Below are 12,412 nucleotides of genomic sequence, written 5' to 3' on the forward strand. Positions count from 1 at the left end.
TCTAGCAGTGAGGTTGCAGATTTGCAACGAACTGACTACCCCTTCCAAACATGTAGGAGAACATACGGTGGCCACAAAACGTGAAAGGCCCTCTCTAGAGCCAGTGTTTGGTTTGTTCATTCTGGGCTACTCTAGAAACATGGTGGTGCAACATGGCGGGCTCTGTGGAAGAGGACCAGCTCCCTATGTAGATATAAAGAGCTCATTGTAAGGTAACGTAAACACAACAATTCTTATTTGCAGGTGATTATACACTAATTAAAATATACTTATGAATATTATATTCCATTTCTGCCAGGTCTGTTCTGCTAGATGATACAGTGTGTTAATTACTGAGCTTCGGAGGTGCTGGTTGGCAAATTGTGTTTCGTTAGGACAGAGGCAGGTGAGATGTCCCCCTGCTGCCAATCTCTGTGCTAAGCTAAGTTACCCAGCTGCTGGTGGTAGCTGCATATTAACTGCACAGACATGAGAGAGATATCAGTCTTCTCATCTAAGTCTCAAAAAAAAAAAAAAATAGCAATAATGGATGAGCTTACATCTCCGAATGCTAGAGACCTTCATATATGTCATCGGCAATTACCAGCACTGTGGTCTGTGTGTTTTTTATTGACAATGATGGACTGTAATTCTTTCACTAGAAACGCATAGATTGCACTACTTATCACTACTTCAGCTTTCATCCACAGTATCGACATCGATGCAAACATTTTATTTTTTTTTTTTTTTGCTTCAAATGGGTCTTAATGTACATGCATGCTGTGGGCCTGGATGGGGTTCATGTTTTTTTTTTTTTTTTCATCCTATATTTGTATTAAAACCTGTTCTGGAATCAGACATTTTCAATTTGTAGATGCAAAATATTGCAATGCTGATCTTTTGATGACTTGCATCTAATTTTGAAATTAGCATATTCCAGTGAAGTGTACTGTAATTTGTCTTTGATGATTGGTTCGTCTGTAATAGATGCGGGATTGAGCTCCCCACTCTCATGTCTCTCTCTCTCTCTCTCTCTCTCCTTCCCTCTGCTGGAGAGGCACACAGATTTTTGAAATGTGCTTTGACCATCAGAGCGGTGAGAAAGCACTAATATTTTACTGACCTGAAATGAAAGGGATTAGGTGCAAAAACCCTCTGCAAAAGGCTATCTCGATTTACAGGTGATGTTTTGTTTGTTTCTTTTTTTTTTTCATCCTTTAAAAAGAGGAGACTTGGATATAATCAAAAGACGTATTCCAGAGCGTAAAGCTTTGGGCTTTGAAGCTTTTCAAATGTTTTGTTGGGAGAGGCGAGACGCTGGAACAGCATGTCTGCATTCAGAGCATCCATGAATCCCTGTCATCAGCCTCCTTCCATCTCCCTTCCCCTCACTTTTGCGAAGTCTGTTTTTTTTTTTTTTATACCACAGAGCAGATACAAATGCTAGATAATGAATGAGTAGAAGACAGAGACTGCAGAAATAGGACTGTTTCAATTTCACAGCCAAGAGCCACATAGATTTCTTTTGTTTTATTGCGGGTTTAGGTGGCACAAGAACTTTGCAATTATTTGCACAATTAGTTGTAATTATGGTATAAGCATTTATCTTGCGCGCCCAAGAAATTCCAATGTGCATTCTGCAGGGGAGAATAGGAAGAATTAATATAGATTGTTTTCTCCAGAAAGTGCTGCTTGTTTGGTTGACGGCAATTAGCAGCTAATACCTGTGAGATCTCCCGTCTGCTCAAACCCGTGCTGTTTTCAGTTCCACAATGATCAGACAATTAATGATGGGTGGAGAACACAGGCAGGACTATGGTTTACTCAAGGCACTGTCACAGTGGTAAGCTATACAGTACAGCAGTTGTTGTTGTTTTCTGGTTGAGTGTTTCCCTGCCTTTGTGACACATAGATTATGATGAGGTTACATTTACTCTGCATGCTTTATCTTAGGTAGTGGAACTAATCACACACAGATACAGACGCCTTCCGAAGTGTCTCCCCCAACCCTTGGGCTTTTTTTTTTTTTTTATATATATTTCATTGCACTACAGAAGAATCTGAAAATGCATTTATTTGAGAGTTTGTTCATGATCTTCTTGAAGTGCTAGACACTAATAAAAAACGAGTTGTTTTGAAAGGTACTTCCCTTTTTTTTCAATGCTGACATGTTGCCTTAGGGCCTAATGTGTACTGAGTGTTGTCTTACATATAATGTTATTTGGATTTCATGCTTAAGATGGGTTGAGGGTCTGGTAAGATGTTTCTTGTTGGTAAAACCTTAAAGTGTGTCTTTTTTCACTGATAAATGTGACATCTGCTCCCCTAGATGCTCATTAATGGATTTTTGGATTTAGGATTTAATAGTTGAGAAGTTTTTTCTGGGCTTCAATGAAAAAATGAGTCATCAGCCTATTATACTGAAGATGAGATGGTGTTTTAGTGTTTTTTTTATTTCTTATTTAATGTTTTTTATTTATTAAATTGTCTGCATGCTGAGACGACTCAGCTGGGCATGGACTGTTTTTGTTTTTTTTCTAAAACTGACTTTTTATCTTCTAGTGAATCACATAGGCTACATATGGAGATTCAGCGTTATTGACCCCGTGGTCACTGGTAACTCATGGATCATATGAACATTGTTGTGAGAGGAAAACTGTAGAATTACTTTAGGGGCTGTAGAGTTTGTTCAAGCACAAAATGTTGAAAAACTCCAGAGCAGCACATTTGAATAATATTTGAAAGGATATTTTTTATTTGTGTATTTCTTATCCACTTCACACAAACAATATCAAATAAATAAATGTGAAGCATTTTATGCATAACAAAATGTGCAGACTTAAATAGATGAATACTTTCTGCTTCGACTGCACAGCCATTTGTGTACTTTTTCTTTATTTGGCAAAGAATAATGCCTTTGTTGTCTTCGGTGTGCTGGAGCCTCACAGACTGTTTTCTAGGCTACTATAGGATTCTTTTTTGGGGGGAGGGAAACGGGGGGTTGAGCAAAAAATCAAACATGCTCTTTGTCTTACTAGTGTCTACATTGTTTGTAAGCTTAGAATTTGCTTTGTGTGTAGGAGTAGGGGCGGGCATGAAAGCATTAAACATAAAGCATGAGTGATGTGTTAGCATTGCATTGGTGTCTTGCTTAGTCTACCTAATTTTCCTGAGAGGTTTTGAAATGAGCAAACACTTAATTTATGGTCTCTGTGCTGTTATAGGATGATAAAAAAGATGCCTTCTATTGTTTTAAAAGGCTGGAATAAGTGTGTCTATGATTCACTAAACCCTGAAATAGCCCACCACCACTTAAGGAAACTGATCTTCTCTGGTTTGTTCGCCGCTGTGAATCAGTGCTTACTACAGCATTGTGTCACATTAATATTTGAGTGCTACATATTGTCAAGTAGATGTTGGACTTAAACAGCACTTACAGTGAAGTGTACTTACATCAACTCCCTGTTTATTTCTTCCAGAGACATCCATGCAGACGCCATAATGGTTTCCGTGTTTATATTGAACTTGACCTCTGACCCCTGACCTCCTGCATAAGCTTGGTAATCATTTCATTTTTTATTTGGTGCATTATGATTGATTTGACCCTTTTGCCATTATGATTATCATAATCACTGCCATTATCTATCACAACTGTTTTGTTTCTATTTACTTTTGTCTCCTTGCCTTATTTTCCCTCCTTTTTTGTTGACTTTTATAATTGTTTGAGTTTATAACATTATAACTGTTGCATTCTGTTAATTTAGTGGTGTCCTTTTATTTCACACTTGTCTGTCTCTGTGCTTTGTTACGTCCACTGTCCTTGAGCTATTAGCCTTACACAAATAAATTGTCAACTGTGTTTGCTAACACCTATAATTTCTTTTTTATGTTCTCTCATTTCTTTTCATCATCTTTATATGATAAACCATCCAACCATATTTCCATTGATTTTTTCTATTACCAAGGATTTCAACTCCCTATTTCATACATTGTGTACTGCAGTAAGTCTCTGTCACCATTGCTCTCTTCCTCTCTCTTTTTCTCGTGTGTGTGTGGGCTGGGGTAATGTTTGAAAGTGACAACACAAGGAAACTGAAGACAGAGGGAGGAAATATGGCACAGCACTGTATTGCAGTATCACATCCCTTGTGTGTATTATGCTATTATTTCCTGAAATATAAACCGAACACCCACCAGGCAGACTGTGCGAACAGAAATGCATCATCCTTTTTTGCCAGATTTATTCCAAAAACCTGGTCCTGGTAGACGGTAGGCTTTCAGCAGCTGTGGACCAGTGAGACCATGGAGTGGCAGGGCCAGGGCTAGACGTTAGGAGAGCTGGCAGCAGGAGAGAGAAAGGAGTCACAAGGTTGCAACCCAGAGCAGTAGACTTGCTTGTCTCAGCAGAGTAAACATCACCCCTCGTCTGCACACAGTAATGACTAACAGAGGAGGACGTGCACAGAAACACTATCAGGACTACTGCCTTGTCCCGCCAGACCCCACGCATACCATTCCTATCATCTCCTAGCCTTTGCATTCCTAATAACAAGCACCCTGAGCAACGCTGTGGGCACAGGTATTATTAAAGGTGCTGCTCCTCTTGTTACCTCTGCCCTTGTTTGTTTAAGGTAACATAGTCAAGCTCTGAGGGCCACCTGTCTCCATCCGAAGACAAGATGGTTAAGTAGAGTGTTTTAGTGGTGCAGTCACTGGGTTTATTTTTGATGAGACACAGTCGAATATATTGGATGTACTGACCATTGTACACACTGATTTATCAGACTCCAATCAGGAGCCGTGAAAATGCAGCATAACAACAGGAAATTATGAGTGATTGGGAGCATCTTGAGATCTGACCCCCAGTTGTTTGACTGATTTTCTTTTAATTGGTTGTCGTCTCCCACTTTGTTGACACCATCAAAGCTTTGCGCTGGAGGTGAGACGGATGAAATGGTTCTATATTAACTCTCGAGTATGATAAGACTCACCGCCTTAGAAACATTTTAAAAATGTGATTGCAATCACAAACTAGTCACCATATTATTGTCCTAATGTTAATGAAGAAATATGAAGATACGCTATTGCACACAATCTTCATTATGTTTGTCACCCATGTTTTAACCAGTGCAAGTCTTTGTCAATTAATTTTTTTCATGTCATAACTTTACAACTAAATTCAGTGAATGTGTGGCATGTGTGAAACACCTTGACAAAGAGCAGTTAAAATGATGGCATTTAATTTATGAGACTAAGAGTATGGTTATATCTTTATTTGTCTTCACTGGTACTCATAACATATTCAGCACCTCTTTTAGTGGTGTGGCGCATATTTACTAGATCAGAACCATCTGTTGTCCTAATGTTTACTTCAGCTTCAGCTTTAACTTTATTGTGCCCAAAGGGAAATCGGTCGTGCCTGGAGAGAACGCAGAATGCACAAAGACTCAAACACAAGATACTTAAAACGTAATAAAGTACATAAAACATATGACATCAATTTGAAGTGCATATGCTTAAACCTACCACCTGACGAATGTGTTCCTATTTCATTATTCTTACACAGTCAAATAGACATGGAACAAAACCACCAGCAGCAGGAACATAACGCAAAACCTCCTTAAAATACAAGTTCACTGCTGTGATCAGTATCACATGACAACTGTTCAGTTGCTAGTAAAGCATGAACTAAGGGCTTAAGCTCAGCCTTTACTAGCATCCATCTGAGGTGCTTCCAATTAAGAGCCCTCTTTGCAGTTCTGCACATAGTGGAATATACAAACACAGACGAATTTCACTTGGGTTACAGTTTATTTATCCAGGATATTTTACTGCAGAAACATTCGTTATACCCTGCTTAACAAAAGCATCTTTTACTTTTTCTTTCCGTAGCGAGGGCGAAGTTGCTTCTGGAGTGGGGTATTTGTTTAGTAGAGTAATTTAGAGAGCCTTAAAACGTGCCTTAATGCAACACAGCAAGGGGGGCAAGTTGTTTGCAGCTCGAGGATGTATCGAAATAAAATCCTCTATGAGAATAAAGGTGTGTGTCAAGCTTGCCACTCATAAGCACCGGATTCATCATCTAGCTGTATGAAAGGTAGTGACTGGAAAAGGTTGAGGACATAGTTGTAATACAAAGAGGGACACGGCCCTGAAATTTGCATGACGAGGAGAAGCTGATGCTGCCTGAGACTCAGTGAAGACAAGTGTTTGCTATGCCTGGTGATGTGCGAGACAGAGCGAGCAGAAGATTATTGTTAGCATACTGAGAAAAGATCATGAATTCCAATGATTCCCCAAAGCGCAGGCAGAAGATTTACTGAGACTATGCCTTTACCCCCTCTATCTATGTATGTCACTTCAGAGTGCTGTCAGCACAGATGATTTTAGGTCGAGGGGAGTTGATGGTGTCCCTCTGTGCACTGATTCAACATCTGATAATGAGGAAGAAATGTTATTTCAGTTAAAACCACAATCCATGTTTGAGGAAGAAAATAGCAGACAGCCAAGCCTGGCACACCATGCAACAAGCTAAAGGAAAAAAAAAAAAAAAAAACAGATGACGGTGAAAAATTCATCCTTTAGAGCCTGTTTAATATGTGTTAAGGCGTAGCTTGTGAGACCTCTCAGCTCCAGTAATTTCAGCACATCAAAGACATGCCTCCTCCCCAAGCTGGTGTAATCTTAAGAAGAGCTCATCATATCCAATCACACATTCACCCATGGATCTTGTGAAGAATACCTCCAACCCTGTAATTTTGTTCATTAAAACCAGACTAATATGGGTTGGTCAACACTACTACTAAGCACTGTGCTGTGACAGCGATTGCAGCTGGTAGTCCTTGTCCCCTGTTGACCTGTTTTGTTAACTCTGCTGCTGTATTTCACTGCCTGATTAGATGTCACTCAATTAAAAGCACATTTCTGCGGGGAGAGCGGCCTCCCTAGTTGCCATGGATGCCGTGCGAAAGGTAGCAGAGCCGCGTAATGTGTGTCCCAGAGCACCATAATGAAATATCCATGCTACAGCAGAAATACACAGACAACCCAAACTTTCACACCCAATCAATGAGAGCTGTGCGGCTGACTTTTTTTTTTTTTTTTTTTTTTTTTTTTTTTTACATTGAAAAATTAAAAAGGATGTGCCTAGTAAGTCACAGAGGACTCACCCATTTTATAGTCAGCTATGAGAAGCACTAGGATTAATAGACCTCTCCTAATATGCCTCGCATTGGTGGTCCCTGAACACCCTGATCAGGTAAGGCCCAGCGAAGCAAAGATCATTTATAAGTGGTTCATTATTTTACCTTCAGATTCCTCTGTCTGGCATTGATTTAATAAACACTGATGTATCTCCTTGTAGGAGAGAAGTGCCATTTTTCATTTCCCAGATTTGCTATCTTTGTTATCGCAGTTATCAGTCGAGCTCTGGCATTTCAGCGGTAATATGCTCCCAATCTCAGCTGTGCGCGGGAAATGACACAGGAAAACACTGCAGTTCTTCTATGGCAGATATTCCTTTTAATGTTTACTGAAAGATTCTTTAAAAGAAAATATTGTCTTTTATCTCTCTGACTCGGGTGCCTGCGCATCCAGACATGTCTTTGTAAATGAACAGTTTGTTTAATAAAGTTCCGCCAAAGTGCTCTGATTATCTATGAAAGGATTCAACAACGTGTGACATCAACAGTGAGGTACAATAATTAATGATCTATCAATGTGTTCTGATGATTAATGTATTTGTTTTTGCAGTTTGATGGACCCATAAACTGTGTGAAATAGACAATGAGCTTTGCCATCATGTATTCCCTGTGGTGAACAGAGGCAACAGCACCGAGGCACACTATAAAAAGCACAGCAAAGGGATGAAAAGAAAAGGAAAAAACTGGCTCTTTATTATTAAGGTGAACTGTCAGTAAAGGCTCATGCTCCTGCTCTATCGTTTTTGTAACTGAGAAGCTGAGCTTGTTGTATTTTCCTGCTCAAAGGATTCTCCTGTGAAGTGTTAAAAGCAGTTTGTGGTCAGATTAGGTGTGTATGGCTGGCACATCAAATCAAGATGAAATGAAATGGAATGATCAATTTGCCCTGCATTAATCCCTCCTCTCCAGCTGCATCCTATTGATTTTCTTGTTCAGCTTCCCTGATAACAAGAATCATTTAAAGGTCACATTTTGATGTCTGTCAAAAAGAAAACATTCTTAATGCATTGTGAGTGGCCTTTAAGGCTTATGTTTGTCAGAAAGCACAGACTGAATCTTGGCACCTCAGACAGATGATACCGAAAACAGGGCTAAATGGCCTAAGATGCAGTGGGTAGAAGTTTGCAAGGCAGATACCACTCTTACTGAACTATTAAAATTCTTTAGAAAGATAATGATTTCCCTTTAAGGTAATAATTATGATATATACCGAAAGTATTTCCATCCAAGCATACATTTTTAATTCATCAGAGGACTGCGGACTTTGCAAAAACCCACTGGTGATGCATTTGCTTAAAATAGCTTGGTGCATGCTGTCCTGATGGACATACAAAAATATTGCTAATGAGAGAGTCAGGCATGTGTTGAGTGTTGCCTTTGCCCACAAGACACCAATATTCAGCCTTACTTTTATCTCAAAAAACCACAGAAAGAAAGATCTTGTTTTCGGTCTTTCCATTTTGCCTCCCTCGCTCTGTTGTGAATGTCAGCGTTAGGCCCGGGTGCTAGATGGCACACATATGCTACTGTATGAATACAATAACTATTCAGAGATCAGCGGCTTCCCTGGTTTTCACAAACATCCAGCGCTGACCTTTACTTGCTCCTGCTTCAGGATATAGAGCCGTGCATCATGGGCCACTGCCTCAGGCACATAGGATTCTGGGAGGGAGATGTCTTCAGGGAGATTCTGATCAAACGGAAAGCATGCACTGTTATCAAAGCATTTGCACTTCTGTTTGTACAGTTTTGTATAAAAGCCAACAATTATATTCAGTTCATTCACACAATCTTTCATTTAAAATTAGTCTTGTCAGTGACCAATAAAAGTTAAACATATTGAATGAGAGAAAGAAATATATCATGAAATATGCTTAGAAATTATTTCGTTTTAAACCGTTGCATGATAGACTGTTACATTATGTCTATGTAGTCTTTTAAATAAGTTAAACTTATGCCTCTAATTTCTTAGAGTACAAGCCTATGTGGGTGTGACCAATACATTTTTACTGAAGGCACAAATGCAATACTGGTGCTGTGCAAACTGAAAAAAAGAGGATGATGCAGAATTAATATTTTAATACAATATATATCAGCAGGTTATTGAAGAATACGGTTTCAGCGGGTGGAGTTCGTGCAGGCTTAACTAATGGCCAATCACATCAGCTTCTCTCATCTCCATTAAAATCAGTAGACAGTTTAATAGGCGAGGAGGAGCGCCCAGGCTGGCTTCTCTGAGGAGAAAACTGTCCTTCTCTGGTCTCAGTAGCTCCATACAGGACCCAAATCATGCTTATAACAAATCCCCAAACATGCTTTCAAGGGCAGACAGTTATTTAATTTACATGAAAAGTCCTGTCTGTAGCTAATGAGTTTTTGTTATTTTAGAAGATGATAATGTGTGCAAGTAGAACAATAAAATAGGTTTTTGGTGGAGCCAAATACTCTTCCAATGATTTTGCCGTTTAGAAAAGGAAAAATTGAAAGAAGAAAAGCACTGTAGGTTCAATCTATTGTACATTTTAGATCATGGTGTTGTCTCAGGAGAGTTACTGTAATAAATTAATACACACTGTTTGACCTGTGTAGAATAGTGTGCATCGCATCCAACCAACATCTGATTGTGACTTAAGTTGTATTTTGATTTAAATCTATACTGAATACTTTATATGGAAGTGGAAGACGAAAAACACAACATACATGAATGGGTTTACATGATATTGTAGAAAACTGTGTATGGACGTCTTCTAAAGACAAAAAAAATTTGTTTCTGTACTGCTGTGATTTGACATGGTGAAAAAGCAAGTTCAGTTTATTGCCAAAACACGTTTGATGTGATGGGGAGGAAAGTATGTTCCTTCTGTGCAAGAACGAAAATAATTTATTTTCTCACAGTTTAGGGAAAAACCAGCAATATAATGGAGCTTTATGAATACTTGATGAGTGCCCCTCGTTTAGCTCTGTGTGTTTTTGTTCTGCTACCTGTCTGAGCCCATACTGATTTTTGTAGTGGGGCCCCAAATAGAGGGTGAAGAGAGCTGACTGAGTTTAGGAGAAGAGGAGCAGCGAGCCCTTCCACTCACTGTGCCTGGGTCAATATAAAACCTCATTACTGGGGTGTCATAGAAAATTTGTGCACTTTCTGCTCCATCTAGCAGCAATTTTGCTGGATAAGCACTGCTCTCGTTTGGTCCGTTTTAAGTATTTTCACTAAAGAAAGGCTTGCAAACAGGAAGCCATCGCTTCCCCACAGGGGCCCTGGCAGCCCAAATCCCCCGGTGCTGCCACTGCTCTTATATGTGCTGTGTTGTGTTTGTGTGTATGTGCCTATGTGCATGCATAGAGGCTCATGTTATGACTCTTTGTGATGTCTAGTTTGCGCAGCTTACATTTGTGTATGTCTGCAAAGCAACACAGCTTATGAAGTACAGCATGACAGGTTTGGACGCCACATTTCCATCTTAAGTTTCTTTTTTTTTCTTGGCTGTGCATTTTTATAATTGACAATGATGTCGTGGAACATGTATGTGCAAGGATTTCCAACGTACAGATCGTGCTTTGCCATAATTAATCTCCTAATAAGCCAGTTATTATGCATGTTTTTTTTATGGATTACTGATGCGCGAGCTTTTAACTCAGCTTGATTTTTCTCACACGATTTTTTTTCTATCCTATTCCAGCTGAAATATACATTTTACTCACTCTGCCTCTCGCCTCCTTCCTGATGTCAAAAGGAACACCCCCGGAGGAAAAATACTGTTTTTTTTTCTATCCATTGGGTGGCTGATGGGGACATTGGCCAGCTATTCACATGTTGTTAGAGTGTTTTTTTTCCATCATCTGTGCAAAATTGAATTTTATGAAAGCAAACAGAATGACATGTTTATAAATATGGATGCCTGCCTTCTGGACAAGCTTCTCAGCCAGTGCCACGTTGGCCCCAGCGCTTCATGGAGGAACCTTGTAATTTCAGAGAGTGGGGACAGAAAAAGAATCAAAGGGAAATGATAAAGGATAGAAGTGCCGTTTGGCCATCCTGTAAAGTGATTTTTTTTTTCTTTTTTTTTTTGTGCAGTAGTGGAGACAGTGGCTGAGCAGAATGTACACAACAAAGATTCTGAATAAAACATGATCAGATAAAAGCCAAACATGCAGAAAATACCGGAAAGGTCAGAAAGAACCCCGGCCATAATTATGGATGGAGAATTTGCCAGGAATGCACTAATTAAACCACAGACAAATCTCCAGTCTCGACCTCCTCCATGCGCCTGCAGCTCCACCATAAGACCGCATATTAATCATTGGGGAGGGGAGCGAAGACTTGTCTGGCCGGTGCTGCTGTACTAACAGAGTGTACTTTAAAACACACACAAATGCACACACACATACATAGACACACACATACACACCACTCAGCTACATTATATCTGAGAACAAACGAGAAGCTGGGCAGGAGGAAGATCCAGATTGGATCAAGGAGTGAAAATTTGGACCGAGCTTAGGGTTGAGCTTCCTGCCGGAATAAGGACTGGTACCAATCAGTGTCTCTAACCTAAAGTGGAGTGGGAGGTCTTTTTTTTAACACTAGGCCTTCCTGGAATATAGAGTAAAGGAAACAAAGGCATCAAAGGTGAGCTGTGTTGTTGTGAGTATCGTAGGCAGCCCCTCACAAGTTAGATCACACTGCTTCCCACCTGCAGAGTACCCCGTTAGTGTGTGTGTGTGTACATTTGTGTGTGTACAGGACTGACTGTATCATGCTGTTCACCTCCAGTGGCGTGTCTGTAGGTGTCTTTCTTGTTAGCGCCAGATGACTGGTGATGATCTGAGTGATCCCCTCTCTGCTTTGTGTGGCACCGATGCCTGTGGGGAGAAAAAAGAGAAACAGAAATATTTAAATATCTTAAAATTTAACTAAGATCACATGATCAACACAAGCCTGTCACAGAGAAACAATTAAAGGGGAAGTATGCGCAGTTTCTGGTCTGTATTTATATTCTGGGACTCTACTGGTATATCTTTGCATGATTTACAATTCAAAAACAAAATGAACAACCCATGCAACAACCTGAACAATAAAGACTACCGAACAGACGGCAGTTTGTGGGTATGCGTGAACAATCTGATGTCATCAAGAGGAAGAAGTGGGAGTAACATTGCAAATGAAGTGTTCAGAGCACGCGGAGAATCCTGAAGTTTTTACTCGTAGTGAGCATTTTTACATACATTCA

At 39.8% G+C, this 12,412-nt stretch overlaps 1 protein-coding gene across 1 annotated transcript in view; it reads left to right on the top strand.

The window, feature by feature from the left end:
* Positions 1-3,803, top strand: part of LOC122982445 (calmodulin-binding transcription activator 1) — a 51,561-nt gene extending 47,758 nt beyond the window's left edge. Inside the window, exon 4 of the mRNA XM_044351734.1 lies at positions 3,459-3,803. Within this exon, the coding sequence (XP_044207669.1) occupies positions 3,459-3,515 (57 nt within the window). The 3' untranslated portion in view covers positions 3,516-3,803. The remainder of the gene's footprint in view (positions 1-3,458) is intronic.
* Positions 3,804-12,412: the final 8,609 nt, after the last annotated feature.

Source organism: Thunnus albacares, chromosome 5 (genome assembly GCF_914725855.1).
Source record: "Thunnus albacares chromosome 5, fThuAlb1.1, whole genome shotgun sequence".
Lineage (NCBI taxonomy): Eukaryota > Metazoa > Chordata > Actinopteri > Scombriformes > Scombridae > Thunnus > Thunnus albacares.